General features: G+C 40.0%; 1 protein-coding gene across 2 annotated transcripts; it reads left to right on the top strand.

Moving 5' to 3' along the window:
* Positions 1-2,554: 2,554 nt before the first annotated feature.
* LOC119740908 (BTB/POZ domain-containing protein 10-like) lies at positions 2,555-20,495 on the top strand. 2 transcript variants are annotated; one of them, XM_038216382.1, is made up of 11 exons: positions 2,555-2,752; positions 4,242-4,324; positions 9,167-9,318; positions 10,870-11,160; positions 12,376-12,478; positions 13,292-13,412; positions 14,743-14,840; positions 15,141-15,240; positions 16,479-16,589; positions 18,290-18,343; positions 19,727-20,495. In XM_038216382.1, the coding sequence occupies exons 3-11, from the start codon at positions 9,224-9,226 to the stop codon at positions 19,972-19,974; spliced, it is 1,221 nt and encodes a 406-aa protein (XP_038072310.1). In that variant the 5' UTR covers positions 2,555-2,752; positions 4,242-4,324; positions 9,167-9,223; the 3' UTR covers positions 19,975-20,495. The 2 variants fall into 2 exon arrangements, with proteins under 2 accessions (XP_038072310.1, XP_038072311.1); XM_038216383.1 differs by lacking the exon at positions 4,242-4,324.
* The last annotated feature ends 3,117 nt before the right edge of the window (positions 20,496-23,612 follow it).

Genomic DNA, 23,612 nt, shown 5'->3' with positions numbered 1-23,612 from the left:
GTCGCACTTTGTTTGCGTGTGCGCTTTTCTACATGTATGAGAGCCAGGTGGGAAGCGTCCCAGCTGGCTCTCATAGGAAAGCGCACATGTAAACAAAGTGTGACGTCATTACGTCTCGCGTCTATTCTGCGTGGTGGGTTCCATGTTGTTTCCCACTACAGTATGCTTTACTTTTGCTGTAGTTTTTTCTTTTGCTGCACTTTCATTCTCAGGCTGTGCTCCGTGGTCATATATGGGTCGATGTGGCTGGCAGCCATAGGCGCCTTTAGGTGCCAGCGGCCCGACCACGTTGTAGCCGCATCCTTCGCAATTCAGCATACCAGCTGCGAGTAAGGATGATTAGCCTCCCAAATTATTATTATTATTATTATTAGTTGGGAACTGACGTTATGCTTTACTTTTGCTGTAGTTGGGAACTGATGTTTATCTCAGTTCTTCATAAATTCATGGCTGCAAAATACAAGATGCTGTTGCAGTTGTAGAGTTTGAGAATAAGCTAGTGAAGTTTTGCATTGTTTTAGACGATGTCGCATTTTCTGAGTCAGTTCATAGCAATGCTTGTACATGTACCTGCCGTTGGTTGGATACTGGAGGCTGCAAGTAATGAAATAATCTTTTCTCTGTTCATCATCAGACATTGCAGTGTTTCTCTTAAACCTTTCAAAAAAGAAAGAAAGTTGGGGGTTCAATAAGCCTCACACGTCACACTTTGTTTACATGTGCACTTTCCTATGGAGCCAGTGGGGGCCCACGGTCCACTGAGCACCATAGGAAAGCACACACGTAAACAAAGTGTGATGTCATCAGTGCAGAGGCTTATTACTTCTGTTCAGAGGACTGGGATTTCACATTCATTTGGAAAGTAACCCGTCGCAAATCTAATAAACATTCAGTCCGCTCTTTAATGGGAATGAGAATTGAAAATTAGTATCGTGGGAAAGTCAGGGTCTATAAAAACCATTGTGCACCATTTAGACTTTTCATCCCATAGAGATTTTTTTTTTGGAGGGGGTGTTGCTTTCCGGGTTGGGGGGGGGGGTGATTGCCTGGTTCTCTGAATAAATTCTGAATAAGTGTACTTTTAACTCTAGACTTCCGTTCTCCTAATCATATGGCAACTAGCAAACTAGGTCAATCTACATTGTTTTATTTCCATTAATGAAGGCGAATTATATTTCATGAACCTTTTATATCTGGGAATTTTGCTCTGCTTATCCACAGGGACAACATTGTGATGAAACCCCCAAACCCATGTCATATCCCTGTAAACTTGATAGCTGGTACGTGTACTTTTGTACATAACTTTCAAAGTTTAGAAAAGTGCAGCTGGCTTTATTCAACCATAGCTCCATGATTCAACTCTCTACTTTCAATCCAACCAATTTGAAATCATGTGTTTATATTAAAGATTTGTGTTTATTGTTTTTGTTTTGTGCATCATGTATTGTATTGATAATGGAACTAGAGGTATTAAAGAGGTTGTGGAATGCTCGAAAACATTTCCGTCATTTTTTGGGTATATGTAGCCTAAGGTGTGATGAAATAAAAACGACTATTGTTTCTGTCATGAAATGAGTACAAAGGGTACTTTTGAGAGCTGTTTTTCATGTCCTGTTTCGACCCGAATGTGCAATTTGTGTAAAAGTCGTCGTTGCGGGCAGCAAACAAAACACAGTAAATCGTGGCGTAATAAACAGGACTCGTTTATGCTACTCTGCATCGGGAGTCCTGTTTATTACGTCACGATTTACTGTGTTTTGTTTGCTGCCCGCAACGACGACTTTTACACAAATTGCACGTTCGGGTCGAAACAGGCATGACAGGACTTGAAAAACAGCTCTCAAAAGTACCTTTTGTACTCATTTTAAGACAGAAACAATAGTCGTTTTTATTTCATCACACCTTAGGCTACATATACCCGAAGAATGACGAAAATGTCTTCGAGCATTCCACAACCTCTTTAAGTATCAGTGACAAGGAAACAACCAGAAATTGTCTCATGTGGCATCACAACATTCCAGAATTTTGCTGTAAATATTTGTGTCTTATTAAAAATGTACATTTTGTATTACTGATTTAGAAAATAAAGTCTTTTGGACAAGAATAATGTCACACATAGTGTTATTTTTGACTGAGTAAAGATGTCCAACCATAGAACAAAATATACATTGAATGTTTTTATGCAAACTTAAAACAACTTTTCAACATGAAAGAAAAACAGGTTTTGATTTTTTTATTACAAATTATTGTGTTAGTGCGGAATAACTAAATTACTTTGGTATGTTTGGGAATAGGGAAGGGGAGGAGTCAAAGCTAGGTTTTTTAGGGGGTCATGTACTCAAGGTAAAGAGGTTCATATGTTATAAAAGGCCGAGCTAAGTGAAGTGACAACAACATTTAAGAACAAAAATTCTTAAAAGCACTTTTTGCATTCGTGGTTTGTGATTTACATGTAATTCTAGTATTCTACAGAATCGAGACTAAAAAAATCACTCCGCCCTAGGCTCCTCCCTAGGCTCCGCCCACCCCTCCACTCACTAACAGTTATTGAGCACAAGAGGGCGCCATTTCGATGCGTCATTTCAGCACTCGCTTCACAGAATCATCATTAATCGGTGCCACGTTTTTTCTGGAAAATGCTTGAAATATTGTGTAAACTGAGTGCTTATTTTGTATCCATGTGTACTGAACATAACATGTTTCGGAAGCATTTGATTTGATCAGACTACAAGCTAATGAATTTCCGGTAGTGGTGAGTCTTTCTGTACTGTTTACTTGCTCGGTCTCGCTTGTTTACTGTGTCGTGACTGTCTGATGTCTCGGTCGTACGTACGTACGTGCGTACGTGTGTCAATCATGCAATGTGTTGTGTAGGTATCCTCGAGTCACCATAAATCGCGCGCGCGTTGTCCAAAGCAAATTGAATGCGGACCTCGTCGTTTAAGGGGGTCGATACAGTATAGGCCTACCGGGTGCTGGTCAACTACATGTAAGTGTCAACTCGGGGTGATCGTGTAGTAGTGGGTAACCGTGTAGTCATGGTAGTGTAACTGTAATGTCTGAATGTGGGGCCCACATATGTTCATTGCCTATTGCTGGTGTAGTTGTCTAGCGCAATTTTAAACTTGTGCACGCAAGTTTAAATTTGCATGAGGGACTCCCGAAGCACGCACATTACACCGCGCTAGCTGGAGTTACCCAGCCCTAAATTTTATCATTCATTGGGTTGTCATTTAGGGCTGGAGGACATTTTTTAAGCGAACCAGCAGAGAGTCATGAGAGTTGGCAGGTCCAAAAAACAATTGCAATTTTGTCCCTGATACACACTAATTTCAACTGGAACTCACCCAAACCTTGCCTGGAATAACCATTATACAGGTCCTTGAAAGTAAAAAACGATCCACGATGAAGATTCAGCCTAAATTGCAGTGAAAAAACGAGGCATAAACCGACAACAGTGCGGTCATGGCGAGGCCCGCAATTGGATTTGTGCACAGCGCGTTTACCAGTTCGTTCTTGCCGGCTGCGCTGGCTGATGGCGCATGACGTCACTCACGCGCAAGCGGATTACCCGACGACTGTTGAGGTTTACCACTCGCATCATAGCTGCGATACTGGACGGCAAGCAAAGTTAGCCGGTTATCATGCATGAAACAGAAACAAAAGGTTTTTTTCAGCGCTCCATTTTTCAGCGCTCAAGTCTGGGGAGTCCCTAAAAAAAAAACTCTACAAAAATGGTCCTTTCTCCCTATTATCCAAACCCAGATGAAATTGAAAATACCATGCAGCAGTCATTCACAAAGCTAATGATCAACTTCAAACAGTGACTGGAAATATGAAAAATATTGATGATTTTGTTGGCTTCTTGAGAAAAACTGTCTAGTTCCGCTGTCATGGCTATGTTTTGGTGGTTGCGTACCTGTGCGCATGTGTCAGTCGGGATGACCAAATGGAAAATCGAGAATCTAAAAGTCTGCTATATCATGCGCATGATCTAGCGGATTTTTCGATTCTCGATTAGGTCAATTTGGGAACTACCATGACTAAAGGTATTTCTGGGTTTTTGTATAATTTGTTTTAATCCCTTGTTTGTCCTAAGTGGTACATGGCAAGGATTGCATTCAAACAAATCTCATATTGTTCAGAATCAGAGTCAAAGTTTTGAATATTGACCAGATGCCACTAGGTGTGGATTGATACTTTGAATTTTACACCCACTTTTCATTTCACTTTCTTGACAGGTTTGTTGGCACTAGGTTTCTGAAAAAGAAGAGATTTCTTGTTTCACTCAGCTGCCTTTCCAGATAAATTCCAGACATCAGAGGTTAGTTACAGAAAATCTGTGTACATGTACTCGTGCATTGTTCATTGTATACTTTGTTTTCAGATATTTCAAAGTTCAAACTCGATACGTGGTAGTAGGCTATGAGACAAAATGTACCAATTTATCAAAAAATACATTTCATGTACATGTACAATGTACATACATTAACATGTTTCTTACATGTACGTGTACGGTAAGTGTATGCAATTTTGCACATGTAAATATTTACATGTACATGTAAATATATGTCATTATCTTCAAGTAAACTTGAATCCTCGATCCTGATTGGTCGATCCATGGCAACAAGCCGTGCTACATATAACCATGTAGCACGGCCACGGTCCATACCGCACTCCGCGTATTGCGCTATTCCAAGATGCGCAAGCCATTACACGCACGTGTAATAGGATAACCGCTGAAAATCTTTTGAGTGCGTCAAGTTTGCTTGAAGATAAATTCGTTATCACGCTCGCGCTCGTGGAACACATAAAATGTAGTGCGTCTGTGTCCCACATGGCCGAGCACAGATGCACTACATTACTCCGTGTTCCGCTCGCGCTCGCGGGATAACTAATATTGTACATGTACATGTACACAGAGGGTGGATGAGGAGGAAAAAAGGGGGGGGGGGGCCTTAACACCCCTCTTTTTCCTTCTTTAGCGAAATAAGATCCTTGAACAACAACTACAGTGTACCGGTATACATGTTTGACTTTAGCAACGAAAAGACTCCTGCTCCTAATATGTGTACATGTATCAATTGTACATGTACATGTACTATTATACAAATATTGAGTGGCTCAGAGTGGAATGGGAGGAATATTATCGCAGGGTGAATTTTTTTTTTTTTTTTTTTTTTTTTTTTTAACCGAGCGATAATATTCCTCCCACTTCGCAAAAGCCACTCAATATTTGTTTAATATAACTGACATATAGATCCTTGTCATTTGATTTACAGTTAAAATGAATTTCTATTCCTATACAAAATTGATGGGAAATGTATTTCTCTCTTCCAAACCACCCCTTCGCGAAATGTTTGAACCCAACTCTGTAGCTACTGGCTCTTGGGAACAATACGCACAACGCTCAGCGCGCACACAAATATTGCGTCATGGAACAAGGATGATCCTAACTGTTGAATAGTAAATCCCATTCACCATGGGCGAATGGAACTTTTTGAGCCCAGGCGTGAATGGGAGCAATTATTAATGTCACGTGATGTGAGTTCCACCAATCAAATGTCAAGGATCTGTATGTCAGTCGTACATTGTATAACAAAACAAGACTGCGTTCATGCAGTGCATGTGTTTATACATGAAAATTTTCACATGCCATGTTCAACTTACAATTTCAAAAAAGGTACAATTTTGAAAGTCGTTGACTTTTAGATGAGCATGAATCTGGAATTCTTTAGCAAAAGTGCCACATTGGAGAGTATGCTACATGAAATTTTAAAATCGGTAGCAAGCCTATCTTTTCAGCTTTTGGGGATTTTTGGCTAGTAATTTGGTACCTTATGACATCATCTTTATAGTACATGTACATGTAAAGTGTTGTACATGTTCATATACACATGTATGTATTGTATGTACTTGTCATAGAGCTATATCAAATTACTAGAGCGCTAACTCCATGTAAAAAGTAATGCCTGATGGGCGCATCCATGTTTGTGCACAAACCTATGGAAAACTCGAAATTTTGTACGGCTTTTGTACGGCTATTTGCATGGCTATTTGCATATCTGCGTTTGTATTCCATACCGGTGCATCATCGAAGCCGATACGCCCAAATCGAAACGCATGATCAGTAAATGAGCGTTTCATTTTGCTCTACGCAAACAGCGCAACGTGTGCGTGTCCCTCCGCTGCAGATGCTTTTCGCCGTGACGTTTTTTGAACTGTCATGACGCGCTTAAGTTGTTTGTGTATCTTCCTTCCGGTACTTGCGCGTTGCATTTAGAGTACACTTTTAAAATTCAATCCATCTGTTTTGATTGTGTTCTACAAACACGCACAACAATTCAAAATGTCTGCGCCCAGAGGGGCTTCAAAGCGTCTCCGCGCGCAAGAATGAGGAGTTAGCGCTCTAGTAATTTAATATAGCTCTATGGTACATGTACTTGTACATCAGCCATGACTTGAACAAGTATACTGTACATATACATGTACATTGTATATGCACTCAAATGTTTTCTGTAGTCAGCTCATGACTTTTTACCAAAATGTGCATGTAGTTTGCTGGTTTATTATCAGTGAGTTACAGGTCCTGGTACATTAATTCACAAGTACATATGTACATGTACCAGTAGATATGTATTTGTTTTTCTTTTGCTCAGATGTCAATGTTTGAATGCAACATGGAATATTAAAAAAAAAAAAAAATCAAACACTCCAGCCATATGTTCAAGTACCTGTAGACGACATTTTCAATTTATGTAACTAGGTGTACTTGTAGTTACATAAATTGAATTTTTTTTTTTTTTTTAAATGTCTTATGTTTTTATAGTTCTAGTTTCATGTACAATGTACGTCATTGCAAAGACTTTGTGTTCTATGAAGAGTTGAGTGCATTTTCAAAGTGTTTCTTACAAAATTGGAAATGTTACCCAGAACCAGATTCATGTCTTTTCAACATTTTTTTGCAATGACTGGCCTTCCTTGAGATGATAATATGATGAAAAAAAAGTGACGTAAGGATGCAATGTTCTTTCCTCAGACAGTACAGTATTCAGCGATGTGCATACGTAAATCCTCCTGCGATTGCCTGATTTCTGGCTTCTTTCAAATTGTTGTTAACCTGTTGGCACTGTATATACAGTCGACTCCCGTTATAACGAGCTCGGTCATAATGATAACCCGGATGTAACGAGCACATTCTCCCAGTCCCGATCAATTTGTGTACATTACTATGGGGAAATATTTGGTTATTACGTGCACGGACATAACGAGACTTCGGCTATTACGACGATCTTGGCTGACCCAATGCGAGGAAAAGCATTGTTCTCAACAACAACATCTTTTCAAAACTACGGGCATTGCAGCTTAATTGTCAACGACAGACCTTTTGTCCCGAAACGGGTATCATGCTCCCGTCTTCCAATTCAAGCAACACACTTAAGCTTCACCCATCAATGTACCTTTGTCAAGACTTCAGCCCAACGTTATTTCATCTCGCCGATCTTTATAAATAAATTCAATGGGACTGTGATAATCGGCGCAGTGGACCGCTGGTCTAGTCGCTAATCCCCCGCTGTGGTTTCCCTTAGCGTGACCAGGTTTGAAGTTTGCTTACGACTGCGATACCACGTTTCTATATTATTACAAACTAACAATAGGGGGCGCTCAGGAGTTAAGTGTTAACATTGTAAGGAATAGCCTTTAGTACTACCGCCCGAACACCGGGTGCGTAATTGCTCCCTATTGTTGACTTGTGGCTATAAAAAAAAATACGAAGTAAAGAACACAGCATCACAAAATAAACGGCTCTTTTCAGAGCCACCACAACTTCCAAAAAGAGATAATTCAGTCTGTCTTCAAAAAATAAAGTTTAAAACATACCGTGGTTCCCACCCCCAAAAAAGAATCCGAAGAATAAAAAAATAAAAATCTTAAAACAAATTAAGAACCCCTCCGGCCCCGCCGAAAAAACAATCCCAATGAAAACAGGTTTCCAAGATCTTCAAACGCCCCACCACATATACATTGTACAAATTTTAATCCAAAATTATTACTTTTGTATATTTATTATTATTATCTTAAAAGAATCCCTCCCGACAAACAATAATCACCAATTGCTGCGAAATTACACATGGAGACATTTAAACCCGGAAGTAATATTAGCGCCCTCTCTTGCCCGATTCCAACAAATGCAAAACGAAAGCAAAATGTCACTTGGCACGAATGTGCGCTATAGTTAACCGAAATAATTACAATTTCAAAGAATCCCTTCAGAAACAATAATACCCAACTGTTCCAGAAAGTCAACAACCAAAAGGCATCTAAGGATCAGGAGTCATTAAAACCCGGAAGTAATGCATGTATTGGCGCCCTCTCTTGCCCGATTCCAGCAAATGCAAAATGAAAGCAAATGTCACTCGGCACGATTTGTGCGAGTGACCTACTTGCCTGATTCTTCTCAGCGATGATGCCTTTTCCTCCGGATTCAGGTCCTCAAATATTGAACAATGTTCCCTTAAAGGTATTTTATTTATTTCATTTATTCATCACCATCAGTTAAATATTTAATAAACATTATTAACAGACGTACATACCAACAAATGACCATCTTTTCATGTCTTCGGACGTGCGTTACACGATTAAAACACGCACGCACATGTACCGTACCTTGTGCACAACGAATGGGGAAAACTGCGCTCCGGTTTTAGCGAGGTTCCAGCTATAACGACAGTATTGTGAAAGTCCATCGGACCTCGTTATAACGGGAGCCGACTGTATAGTGTGTTTACTTTTCGGTTGTACTTCAAATTTCAGGCAAAATTATCAGAGTCAACTTACATGCCTTAGTATTTTATTACCCCCTACAACAAGAACACAGACGTAAATGTACAGTGTACATGTATGTATTTGTACCCTTGACGTAGTTTACACAGCATGCATAAATTGAACGAAGCAACTCATATAACACTCACCTTCCATGGAACTTGCAATATTTTCTTGCTTATTTGTTCACCCAGTTGTGAAGCGGATGTCGTAAAAACTTGTTGTAGTGTTTATTGTGGAGCACATGACATAGAAATATTGCTTTTCCGAAGAGATATGACCGATAAAAAGATGTCAACTAACAATTGGGCTGGTGTCCTGCCTTCTCGTTTGTTGACTGCAGGTGTCTACGTTGCATGTGAGCAGCCATTGGTCCAGCCGGCTCGCTGTGGTCGCTTTAATGGCATACAGGCAGCTTGGTGGCGTACCATATAATGCTAGTAGTATAGACAGTGACTCGGATTCCTTGGACAGCGATCGTGGCTACAATTCACGGTAAGTCCGTTGAAAACTTCAATTTTATAGATGCATTACTGCGATCGATACAGAAAGATTTCCACTCTAACTTTTGTAAAAGTTACTTTTAGGACCCCTCTGGGTGCAGACCAGTAAATCGGTCCCAAATTGCCTACGCCGGCCAAATCACAATTTGCATGCCCTCAAAATCTTCAGTATTTGAGAATGCTGTGGGCCATGAACTTGAGGGTTTGTAAAAAATATGGGTGGAAGCCGTGCACAGGACTGGGAACTTGCAGTTCTGTGTAATTTGGATGTAATTTGGACCCTAAAAGCGCTCTATTTTGCAACGTAGTGTAGGCATCGTTTTTCAAAATGGCGATGGGCTTCAGGACTTTTTTCAGGGGTGATCATCTTCAGATGGAAATTTCTCCTAAAAATCATCAGTTGACCCCCCGAAAATTGAACAGAAAATGAAAGATGATGAAATAAGCTTTAATTTGATGTGTGTCTCGAACACCTTGGAGAGTTGTGAGTTTTTTTCCCGAATTTCTGAAGTGGGAGCATTTACCATTGGGGTCTATGGAAGTTTATTTACTGGTCTGCTACCCTCTATTGTTTCGGTTCAATCAGATTTTTTATATCTTGTTGCAAGGTGTTTATCATTCCAACATTACACATGTACATTTGCAGCCTCTAGATGAGTCGGAAAAGTTGTGAGAGAAAACATAAGAATGGCATTTTGCCAGCTTTTTAGGTGAGTTTGAAACATGAGAATTGGTTTTCGTTCTCTTAGGAACAGGGTCCTAAAAGTCACTATTACCCTAACATGAAACTAAATGCCACTGTACCAAACATTTGGCAAAAATGAATCCCATTTGCTTCACAAAGTTATGCACACACAAAAAAAACAGAAATTGGTTTTCGAAAATTATAATGGACCACCACTATAAAATGGTGTACCAAACAATCTTTTGTGAACTTTTATGTGTTCCTTGCAGTGAAATTCTGTTTTATTTCAGCCTTCAAGTGGAATTTACGATGTGTAGCAAATATGACTACTTGTCATGCTTGTATTTTACAGGGATCAAGCACACATTTGCAATGTGTGCAAAGTTTATTTTGTCATTATGGAAATTGGTAACCAAAGTTTTAATTAAAATAAATTTTCTTTGTTTGCCTCAACCGCCATAGATCTTTTGCTTTCATGAAACACGGCGACATTTGCCAGCTTTGAAAAATGTTCAGCTTATGTGAATTGACAGCAAGAATATTTGCCACGGTGTGACAAATTTGTGGTCACTTGCTAAAAATGAATGAGGCTTAAGTTTTCTTTAACCATAAATCCCTAGGGTGATAATGATATACTAGGAACCTTCCTCATCCTTGCAAATCCCAACACCCTATGGTAAACTGTGCACATAAACAGTTGGACTCTGTTTATTTGTGGCATGCCTAATCCCACGTAAAGCACAGTCAGTTTGCTAGTGCAGTACTCATCCTAACAGATTCTTGTGTTGGAGTTTGGCTGGTTGGGGATCGTTAGGGTTAACGTTTTGATATTTTTTGTCATATTGTGACCTCCTACAGTTGTTCTAATTCCTGCGTCTGTGCAAACATGGCCGACAAGTCCAGCAACACGTCGCCAACCCACTCCTGTTTGAAGCCAGCCAGCGAGAGCAAAGCTCTGTCGACGGGACGGCCCAACAACCAACCCCGCAACAGAGCGCGCTCAGTCAGTGACATCGAAGGCAAGCCCGGAATGCGGAATCACTCCTTGTTTGGCAAACTGCCAGACAGGGTCACCTTGATTGTTGATCATACTCGGTTTGTGGTTGACCCGTCATTGTTTACAGCTCACCCAAACACAATGCTTGGCAGGTGAGTGGACGATTGAGTGACCTGTCGTATAACTTTTTTTTTTTCCTCGAGAGGAGATACGGGATAATGGATATACGTCGTAGAAGTGTGACGTCACACAGAGTCGTCGGCAATAGTGATTTGTCCAAACAATGTCTCATCCGCCATTTTTACCATAAGATTTGCACAGGCGATTTAGAGACATGAAAATGACACATTGGTTCGTAGCTGTGCAAGTTGTCCTTCAGAACATGACGGATTCCTTCATATTTTCTTCTCTAACGGATGAAAAATTGATGAAAAAGTGGTCACTGTGGGTATCGCTACGTAAGGCCAGGTTTGTGTAGACACATCATCCTGGGCAATGCGTGACCTCGACGGCGAATGACGTAAACACTTCTAAGGCGTATTGTCATTTAATGATTGCCTCAACCTGTCTTCTGTGTACCAACAAAATTGGTGCAATATTTAAGTTATACAGAATGCTCAATACACAGTTTATACACAGACAATTCTCAAGTCACTGAGTTCTCGGTAATGGTGTAACCCTTCCTACAAAATGTTCATTTCCTGGTATGGTAGAACACCCTAACATCCTCACGTCACTCAGACAACCCATCCCTAACGTTCCTTATGCAATGTTGCCAAACATCTTTGTTGACGAGCCTTGAGTTAAATCAGTTAAGTATTGGTGCTATGGGCTCCGTGCGCCAAGAAAAGAGGGCGCCCTTTTACCTAGCAACAACGTCCCATGGGCGGGACACATGCATTTTGCTGGTTGACACGCGCGCACCGTTCCTTGTGTGTGACGCACGTACACCAGGGGATTTGTACTATGTCACGCAGTGGCCGCGCTTCGTGGCAAAATATTGCAATCAGGCAAGATGGCTTCCATTGGTCACCCCCAACTGTACTTTCTTTGCCGGTGAGGGGGTACTTGTGAACGGAGCGGATAGAGTAGTGAAGTGTGTTATGTATTCTGGTTCATGCGCATATCTTAAGTGTGTGAAGATTTCATAATACGAACCTACACGTGAACACGCTTTGGTACTCTATACCTTAATAAAAACTTGGAATGGAAACCTTGTCAAGAAATTGGGCACAAATTCGGCCAGACGGTTCCTGTGCATTTTTTACTTAAACAAATTTTATTCACATTGAATGATTTGCCACAAAGAGTCCAAGGAAGGCACTATCTTTTAAGTTTTCACACATTCACGTCATTGTTCATTTCAGAATGTTCGGGAATGGTATCGACAACAACTTCACCAGACCCAATGAAAAGGGAGAGTATGAAGTAGCACATGGCATTTCATCAGAGCTGTTCAGTGCTATATTGGTAAGTTTTTTCTTGAAATGGATTTCACAATGACCCTTTTGAGTTGCACCGAGCAAGATGCATTCTATTCCAGTGGTCGCCCTCAACTCTCTTTTAACCCTAACTCCCTAAGCCATTCTGCTAGGATGTAGCCTCAATCCTGCAAAATCCTCCAATGGGCCTCATGGAAAAATGGCATATAGCCTCAATCCTGCAAATTCCTCCATTATTTCTTGAATATGGACCGTGGAGGGGTGACCACTGCCTGAATCCTGCAAAATCCTGCGGCAGTGACTGTCAATATGTTGAGGCTTGGCCAGTGACATCCTGGAGCAGTACGGAGGATTTCAAGCATAATCCAGGCCTATATTTATGCATGGCTGAGCAAAAACAACACAAGGTCCGGCCCAAGACCTTGACAAAGTGCATCCTACGAAATCAGTTACGCACTTTTGCCATGTAACCTCAATCTTCCAAATTCCTCCTCTTTGGCAAAGAGGATTTTGAAGGATTCAGGGCGGTTAGGGTTAATAAAATCTTTCATTCGGGAGATGTGAACTCAATATTGGGGTTTACTCTTTACCAGCATAATCTTGTAAGCTTGGTTTGCTCAGATTTGACTGACTGAGCTGGGGAGAAAAAAAGTAACAAGTTTACTCGGGTGGGACTTGAACCCGTGACCTCCTGTTCACTAATGCAGATGTCTTACCACTCAACCACCTAGCTTGCCAGGATTGGGTAGGCTGGTTCAGATTTGATAAACAGTGCTTAGGAAATTATGTTCGGGAGTTCTGCTTCATTATTCTGTTGGGGTTCTGTTTATTCTCTCTGTAGGAGTACTACAAGGGTCGATCCATCCGATGTCCTCCCAGTGTTTCTGTATCTGAACTGAGAGAGGCTTGTGATTACCTTCTAGTACCATTCACTGAGAACACTGTCAGATGCAAAAATCTCAGTAAGTACTGTCATGCACCAGTAAGGGAATAAATATGTGCTCCGGAGGTTTTTATCACTCTGTTTAAGACTGCTTAGAGTTTGGGTGCTGATAATTACCCGAGCCGGAGGCGAGGGTAATTATCAGCACCCAGGCTCTAAGCAGTCTTAAACAGAGTGATAAATACCGACCGAGCACATATTTATTCCCATTCATAAATACCTTTTATGTAAAAAAAAAATAATAATTCGTTCAAAAAATCCCGATTTTGTTCAACAAGTTCATTTCATGCTTTTTGAAACATCCCTCTAGCAAAATAATGGAGTGTTCAGCTGGCGAGTAAGATGTAAACAACCCTTTTATGGAGATTGACGCGCGCGTAACATGTTCTGCGCGATGTCACGCAGAACGCACCTGGGGCGTTGCGTTTTGAATTTAGAACTATAAAATTCTGACTCGCTGGTTGTGTTGCGCATGCCTACGTGAGGATTGTGAACGTTCAACCAATGAAACGGTAAGAGGCATTGGTTTTTAGGAGTCCACATTTTATTGTGACACTGGAAAAGCGTTTAAGACCAGCTAGCCATGTCTTTATCATCCGTTTAAGACCGGCCACGTGATGGGATCTCGACCAATAAGAATAGCTAAACTGTCCGAGGTATTTATGAATTTAGATTATACATTAGTCCTGCCCACTGCAACAACACTTGTGTTTTCCCAATGTAGGGTAATATCAGTTGTATAATATTCTAACTGAGAAATCATTGAAAACTTCTGTAAATTGGACTATATTTATGATTGCTTTTTGGTAACTACCGGTACATATGTATTTCCATTGGATTACCCATTATGGAATGGCTCTAAAAACCTTTAAATGTAGATCCCGCTAAGGGTTATTATCTTCAAGCAAACTGGAATCCATTTATCCTGCTTGGTCGATCGATGGCAACAAACTGCGCTATATTATACCCAATGCCATATTTCATATCGCAGTCCACGTATCGCACTATTCCAAGATGTGAGCTCCATTTCAGCTGCACGTGCGGGTAGCTGGTTAAAAGTTCGCGTGAGATGTACTTTGTTCCAACTGTGTGACAATTTTGCTTTACATTTTCTATCCGGCTCACGTTTGTGGAAAATGGCAAATGTATTCATGGTATTGCGTCTGCGACCAAGATACCAGACGCACTACATTATTCCATGCTAGAATATCGCTTGCGGGATAACTAATGATGTACTTTCCGAACAGTATAGTTTAGTAATGATAAACATTTGTACATGTATGCATCTGATGTGTTGCATGTACAGTGATCAATGATTCCCTTTTAATTTTTTTTTTCTTTTTCTGCAGGGTGTTTGCTGCATGAGATCTCCAATGATGGTGCTAGGGAGGAATTTGAGAAATACGTAGACACGCTGATACTGCCCGAGATGGTCAACTGTGCAAAGGTCAGTTTAGCTAATAAAAACATGATTGAAGGAATGGGAACCAGCCAGCCTGGTCCAATATGCACTGATTTTCCAAATGTCAACAGACGAATATATACATGTGAACCAGTGAAATACAAGTACATTTAAACTCATTGTCTGGCTGTACGATGTTCTCTTCAGATCACGAACATTTCTCCATTTCTCAAGCATGTTGATTAAAATATAAATATTGTATATCTTGGAAATGTTATCTGTGTTCAGCGGAACTACTTTGTACTCAAAGGAGAGTACACTTAACGAACAAAATTGTCATTACAGCACGGCCAAAGAGAGTGTCACATCGTGGTGTTGATGGAAGATGACGTCGTGGAGTGGGATGAAGAATACCCGCCTCAGATGGGAGAGGAATACTCACAAAGTAAGCAAGCAACTTTATCCTTCAGCCATTTGTTTTTCTCAAAATTGTGGGTGGATTGGTCAAAGGAAATAACTGAAAATCGAAATTTAGTTGTCAATTAAAGTAATACAAAAAAAATAAAAGAAGAGGGGGGGGGGAGAAATACCCAGCGGCCTCTTTGATACCGTCTGTTATGCCTGTCATATCTGTGCTGTTTCGTTGTCATGTTTTTGTTTTTTTTAAACATAGCGTCATAGAAAACTGAAAAACATTGTACACAGTTTTTTTGTGCTTGGCAATTTCCTCTTGTGCTTCAACTACATTTTGTACAAAGTTGCGTGCTGGAAGCTTGGAAAATCCATTAAAAACTCCTGAGATGGGACAGCATTGACCTGAAATATCTGCTTCATTTGAAGCGTTACTTTGTTCTTCATTGTACAGGATATATTGAATAGTCATTCAACATTTAAACATTTAATCTGGGGTGTGTGGGTCAAGACAATTTCGGGAAAAAAACTTGAAAGTTCTTTATAAATGGTTATTCTGAACAGCTATGATGTGTTTTGTAGATAACAGACTGTTGGGGAGCTGGCCAATTTTTTTGTAATGTTAAAATGTAATTCTTTATCTTTATAATAGTGATGTAATATTTGAAAACAGACTGTTGAAAAGTATTGAGGTTTTGATGTCACAAAGATTAAAACAGAGAAAGCGTCTGTTGGGTTGTGCATTTCTTGAACTGAAACTCCTCTGAAAATCATTTAGTAATCACATTTAGAGACAAAATATCGTTGTTAACTAGGCCAAAAAAATAATAGTTCTGCTTCCGGTTACCCCACCTACCCTATTTTGACAGCCCCTACCGTAATTTTTTTAGGGAAAAATGAGGGGAAAAAACCTGAAATCATCCATTACTACCTTTTACCCTTGACTACACGTAGATACCTCCATATGATCGTACATAAAAAAATGCCCCCCAAAAAATCCTTACTTACCTGTCCTATTTTCAAATGCCATGTAATCGGAGCAGAACTATTATTTTTTTGCCTTGTAAAAAAAACCAACCATTTCAGAGATTTTACATATTTGGTTGAATCTCAATTTTAAGCTCTTCTCAGAAGTGTCTGGTTTCGTTATTCTTGAATTTTTTGACTAGGCCGTAGCCAGATGTATTTCATTTTTTTTTGCATGCACTAAACTTGTCACCTAGATTTTGAGCATTACTCTAGTGTGACATATGTCATATATTTGTTTTTCAGTTGTATGCAGCACTCCATTGTATCGGTTTTTCAAGTACATCGAAAACAGGGATGTTGCAAAGACGGTCCTGAAGGAAAGAGGCTTGAAGAAAATCCGACTTGGGATTGAAGGTTGTTCACCATTATCTTTTATACAACACCTGAATAAATCCCCGTCAACTGATTGGTGGATCGTAGATCACATGTCATTGAATTATTCGTACCAACGCACGGCGCGCAGCACACAGTGCAATGGAACTTCTATTGCACGGTGAATAGAACTCCCATTGCATGGTGTCATTGCTGCCGATGGTGGCGCTGTTTTTAATCGAGATAAATTGAATATGATGGTTCTCAACCTGTTGAACAGTTTGCATAAATTTAATATGATGAACTTGTCGAACTTTTAAACAGTTTTTAACCTGAATAAATGTGCTATTAAAAGTCAACCAATCAGATGACAAGGATTTATTCAAGTGTTATATAAAACAAATAATGAATGTTTCACGTTCGTGCAATGGAAAGAATAATTTCATTTGGTGACAGATGAAATGTTCCATTCCACTCAGCTTTGCCTCGTGGAATGGAACATTTCATCTGTCACCTCATGAAATTATTCTTACCATTGCACTCACAAACATTCATTATTTGTATAATATCAGACAAGTTACATAATAATTGACACTATTTGCAAAATAAATATATATTTTTGCCGATTCAAGGAACAACAATACAATACAATAAATCTGAATCAGGTTAATTTAAAAAAACTATCCTGTTACAATTTCAGCTCACTATAAAACTTTTTTAGAAAACTGAAAACGCATGGTAACGTTGAAAGAGATTGGTTTAGGCCTAACCATTGTGTGGAAATGATGCTAATTCCTCTTTTCCCGAAAATGACAGCATGCTAGGTTAAGGAGAATACACGAGAAAGTGTGGATTTGTAATTTAAGAATTCACTCCGACTTGAACCATTGCGTCAAAAGAAGTATTAGCATTAACAGTGAGTGGAGATGAAAAGACTTGGGGAAAATGTTGCAAACTGACGCCACTTCCGCGATTTTGTACAAATTGGAAATATTTCTCAGTCCTAGATTCATGTCTTACCATCATTTTTGCAATGAATGACCTTCATTGAGATGATATATGAAGAAAAAAGTGGCGTCAGGTTGCAACATTTTTCCCAGCTCCTTCCGTCGACATATGGATAGTTCAGACGATGATTTCTTTCTGACTCGAAGTAGGTTTTGCAGTGACGGCAGAGAATCTGACAGAAAAGATGCATTGGTAATTTCGGAAGGAAATTTTCAGGCATACAGCCCTATTAATGCTCATTATGGAGAACAATTGTCCGACATGTTCAAAGTGTGGATTCGTAATTCCGAATCCACACTTTACTAAAGATTCGTCGCTCTGAATCCACACTTTGTGACCAGCGTAACAGATTCGTAGTTCCGAATCCACACTTTTAACAATAGTGTGACGTCATAGCAATGGTCTAAGCACAATGATTTCACAGGATGCATGATCTTACATGTATTATTTATTTAGAATTAAGTAGGATATTTCATAATATTTTAACAGTTTCAATTTGAATGTTTCCAATGTGTGTCCGTTACCTTTAAGGTATTTAAATAAAAAGTTGGACAATTTTTGCCTCATGAGGAAAGCCATACCCTTCAAATAATTGGCTGACTGCAACAGTGAGTCTTTCCAGTTAGTCATTTTTTAGCTGTTTCAATCTCTCTGACTTTCAGACTCTGGAACACTTGTGTTTACAATGATGGTTTGTCAAACTGATTGCCAATATTTTACTTGGTTCCTTGCAGGTTATCCTACCTACAAGGAGAAGATAAAGCAGAGACCAGGTGGAAAACCCGAAGGTAGGTTTCTCCAAAAAAATTTTTTTTTTTACATGACAAGCTCATGTGGGCCTGATGGCTTGATCCAAGCATTAGCACTTCCCTACCTTCAACCCATGTGACCCAGGTTCAAGTCTCACCCAGCGCAACATGTTTTGTGTTTTTTCCTCCCCCCTGATTTGGTAAGGTTTCAAAGTTAATATGTTTCAGGTGTTGTTATCCCCTCAAAAAGTACACTTCATTCTATTTTCTTCTGAAGTTACAATACTTCTGGCACAAGAGCCCACATCAAAAAATGTACTATGGTTTCAAACCAATATAGTTTATACTCCCTTTCCGTCCCTGAGGGAATCAGAATATAGCAAATGGTTTCTGATCAGGAATTGGTAGTGGTTGTCTGAGGGTATCGACTGTGTGCAAAAGTACACCCTCAACTGTTACAGATAGTAAGACAAGATAAGTTTGCGGTAGCACCATGGGAATAAATCTCTGTTGTGAGTATGTGTGGTTCTGAAAAGAACCGGAGGGACTCAACGTTTCGAACAGTATGCTCTGCCCGTCGTCAGGAGAATGAGGGATTCCAACGATGATGCGATGTTATAAGGAGGGTGCGGTGAGGCGTGAGAAGGATTCTCCTGACGACGGGCAGAGCATACTGTTCGAAACGTTGAGTCCCTCCGGTTCTTTTCAGAACCACACATACTCACAAAACAGATTTATTCACATGGTGCTACCGCAAACTTATCTTGTCTTAGTATCTTTCCACCATGCAAACCATCAAATCTTATGTTACAGATAGGGAGACCACTAGACCAGATGTTGAAACGTATAACAGTCGGTGCTTGACGCTCACGTGAAGACGCTGCGTTATTGTGTACACTCGGAATAAACTTAGTTGTGTGTACTTGGCACCAAACATGCGCAAACCAGAACATGCGCTTGGTGTGGTCCTCCCACCCCCCCCCCCCTCCCAAGGTTAGACCTCAAAGTCCTGAAACCCAGAGTTAGAACCAGCGCGCCCCTCCCCCCTTTATGGCAACCGTCTATTGTGGTCAAGCGATGCCAACTGTCACCATGAATAAAGCAAACTGGCTACAATTTCTACCTGAATTACGGTTGGTTTAATAAGCCTCGATACTGATGACGTCACACCTTGTTTACATGTGTGCTTTCTTACGGGAGTCTGGTGGGGACGACGGTTTCGTAGCCCCATAGAAAAGTGCACACATAAACAAAGTGTGACGTCATCAGTACAGAGGCTTATTAACATTGTAACACTGTAAAATGGGGGCAATAACGAGTAAGACACCTGTTTAATTGTTTTACCTGCTGGCAGCCAAAAGGCATGATGTCACAGTTGACATCGTTTGTTAAAAATGCTCTTGCGGTTGTTCCAACTTGCAGTGATCTACAACTACGTGCAGCGGCCGTTTGTGCGCATGTCCTGGGAGAAGGAAGAGAACAAGAGTCGCCACGTTGACTTCCAGTGCGTGCGCAGCCGTTCCATTCCAAATCTGTCCAGCGTCGCGGGCGGGGAGGCCCTCTTGGATCGCGATCTACGCCAGGCTCCGCTTCACGCCGAGGGCGTGGCCATGCTCAGGCAAGTCTTACCAGATCCCCCGGATGGTGACGCAAACGACGGTAACGCCTAATCCAAATAGTGGTACATATTTATCCAATTTTGGCCATTACTGGGACGCTGCCATGCATGAGTGCCTATCCCAGAGATCTTAAATTCAAGCTGCATGTACAGTATGTAAAGCTCTGAACACGTTATTATTATAATTATTATTATTACTGTTAATCATTTCTGGTAATGAAACCAAGGATTCCTCAAAAGCGCCCCAGGCACTGTAGCTTGCAAGCCTGAAGAAACCTTCGGAGAGAAGACAATGAGAAGAAGTTACAGTTTTAGAGGTGGGAGGAAAAGCCCAGAAGAATATTCTGGGGAAAACCCACGTAGTCAGGTAGGGACTGAAAAGCCAATCCACATGTTGCTCCAGGCGGGATTCGAACCAGGGTCACAGCGGTGGAAGGCGAGGAAAGTACCGCTACGCCAACCTGACTCCCCTCCACGTCCGTGGAGGTCAATGCAATGTGTGAAATCCAATCAAAGCGAGCATCCCACAAAAAATAACCTCAGAGATGGGCAACTGTGATTAATTTTAAAAAAGGGAAAAAGCTGGGTTTTGTGTTCAGATACTGCCATTAGGAGGAACATGAGGGTATTGTAATATAGTGCAAACGGGCAGTGATGAAATTATTACAGTGAAACAGCATGCAGCATATGAATGCAAGTATGACTATATAAACGTACTTCAGCACTTAATGCTATGTTTGGCCCCCCTTGCCACCCCATTGATTTGGATTACTTTAACCCTAACCCCTTGAGTGATTTACTAGGAACCTTCCTCACTCTTGCAACTTCCAACACCATATGGGAAACTCAACACCCAAACTGTTGGACTCTGATTATGGTGGTATGCCTGACCCCATGTAAAGCATAATCAGTTTTACTAGTGCAGTGCTCACTCCAACAGATTCCAACAAACCCTGGTGTTGGAGTTTGACTGGATGGGGATTGTTGGGGTTAAAGTACTGTTCCTTAAATTGGGGCATGTTCAGCTGCATCCAAGTAATTTGGTTGTGGCTTACAGTAATCCACATGTCTATGGAAAGTGGCATCAGGGGGCTTCCATACATGTAGATCCATTTGTATTTGCAAGCCTTTGCCAAGTAATAGACGTTGTGCAGTAAGGTGGAGTTAAAAAAGAATGCTTTTCTAAAGTTAAGATGCGCATGAGGTACGACAAAGGGAGAACAACAGATTCTTTGTTGACCTCAATCGTTCATCTTGTGTTCAAAACGGTCCTTGATCGTGCGTTTGTGTGCTTAGTCTATGGGAGTGTGTTATATTACAGGGACAAAGGGAAACACAAAGCCTTGTCCTCGAGAGTTGTGTCAAGTACGACTGTGGACCTTTTTGTGCCTCCATTGTATGAAAATTGAAAAGAAAGAAACAAGAACAAAGAACACGGTCTGAGAAACTTGTACTCCGAAAACCTGTACTGTGTAAGGTTTATTCAGAGGTGGCCATAGATTGTGGGCCAGTCTTTTACAGTCAATGGACGTGCTTCAAAACCCAGCTGTGAAGGCATTTAGAACTTTGACACCATAGCGAAACCCTGATTATGATCAACGGATGTAACCTGTGTATATAATGCTGACTTTGGTGTTGGGAATATTTTTTATAACATTTGGCATCAAATTTGCCGGTTAATGCATGTTATTTTTAACGTTTCAAAAGTAACGAGATACAAAACTGTGCAAAAGCTTTGAAAAATACATTTTTCTGCCTGAAGAAAATTGGGTGACGTGTACCAGGGACCATTTCAAACACTCAGAGGATCTTGCTTGGCATTTGTAGAAATTTCACAAATGGTGAAATAAAAGTTAAAATAAAACAATACTTTCTAATTTATTGTCAGAAACTCACCCTATATCTTTGGAGTCGTTCAATTTCAAGTCTAAAACCAAACAGTTTTAATTCCGAAACATTGAATTTTGGAAATTAAAAAGTTTTGCATATTCCCACTTACTACATGCGAGTGTTACATTTTCAGTGTGTTGCCCGCTTGATAAACATAGTAACACAATAGGACATGCAGGTTTGGGTTCTTTGAAAACTAGAGCCAAGATTTTTATTAAGCAAAAACTTAAGCAAAAAGAATGCTTTGAAAATTCTTCTGCTGGTACAATGTAAATCAACAATACCAAATACGTAATGTGGCCCCTGTGAAATATTCTGGGTGAAACAAATTGAGCTGAAAAAGTATTGAGCTGAGCTTTTAAATATACATGTAAAGGTAAAATCTGCAATATTAAAAAATGCAATGAAACATTTTGTGTTATTGCTAAGTGATTTTTTTTTGTACCGTTTTTCGCACTAAAAGATTATTCGAGGACCCAGTTTTATGGATCCTATATTGTAAAATGTGATAAGATTGTAATTTAATATAATAATTATTCCGAAGCAAGTTGACATGTGTTTGCAAACACAGCAAGTAAAAGCCTGCAGCTCTAGTGATGAGGAGAGTATTGATGCATGTCTTGCAGTTTTTCTGCTCGCTTCAAACTGTATCCAAGTATTAAACACGTACATGCATAGGTTTTTGGTATTGCATGGGGAGTGAAAATGAGACGGTTTTACTCGAAACGTGAGCACATTTCACTCAATCAAAACATTGCTTTGTAAAACATGAAAACAAAATATTACAGTTGGTAGCAAGAAATGTATCAAAAACTAGTGTTGTAAGGTGCTTTAATTAATCAACTCATAAATGCAGATCTATTTGCTTGGGAATGAAAAGAAACTGTTAGCTTGTTTAAAACTTTCTAAAAAATGAAAAAAATGCCAATTTGAAACGAAATCACCTTTTTGTGAGTGAAAAAAAATTCATGGTACCTAACCTCTGTGGCCTATTTTTGTATCCACGTGTGACCTTTGATTGTTCACGAGACTGAAAAGCAGATGCGTACGCTCCGGAAAGTGCCTTTTTGCACATTTTCTGTGCAGTTTAAATTTGGAAATGGTAACATTTTTGCTGGATGTGTTGTACTGGTAGAATTGTAGTCATTCATTCTAATACTCCGTAGATTAGCAACGTTGGACTAGCATACGTTTGGATCTTGAGTGTGTGTAGAAAGTAGAGTCTTATGATATTCATTGCAGGGTTGTTAAAGCTATTGTATGTCATTTTTCTGCCTTTGTGGGTATTTGGTGGCTACTCGCGAGTACTTGACTTCTCGTGAATAATTTCTTGGCAAGTACTCGAGCAGAAGAATCCACTACTCGCCCAGGCCTAAAAACTAACACAATTTATGAAATCGTAACTGCCTCTTGCAGATTTCCGAATCTTGGTTGGTTAAAAAGTGTCAGACAAAATAGAATTAATCATAAGAACCCAATTTAAGCATTCAGATTAGTTCAGTGTGCATCCAAATTCACACAGCGTTTCATCAGCCATGCTTCGAATTAGCTGATTTCCTCTATTTTCATTTCACATTAAAGAAAACATTGTATAAAGTCTCGTAAAACTTGGAAATTTCTTTTCTTTTTTCCCCAGTCAGTTGCATGCCTGTTTCATCTAGCCTCTGTTGTATTGTAATTGTGTACAAACACTATAAATAGTGTACATGCAGTTAATAGATAACGCTACTGTATTAAATGCAAACATGTTACATTGATATTTCTTAGCTAGTGTTGTACCCAGGTTTTTTGTCCCCCCCC

Source organism: Patiria miniata, unplaced genomic scaffold (assembly GCF_015706575.1).
Source record: "Patiria miniata isolate m_02_andy unplaced genomic scaffold, ASM1570657v1 HiC_scaffold_5, whole genome shotgun sequence".
Taxonomy (NCBI): domain Eukaryota; kingdom Metazoa; phylum Echinodermata; class Asteroidea; order Valvatida; family Asterinidae; genus Patiria; species Patiria miniata.
Note: the sequence above shows the minus strand (reverse complement) of the source record. Positions and strands in the feature narration are given on the sequence as shown.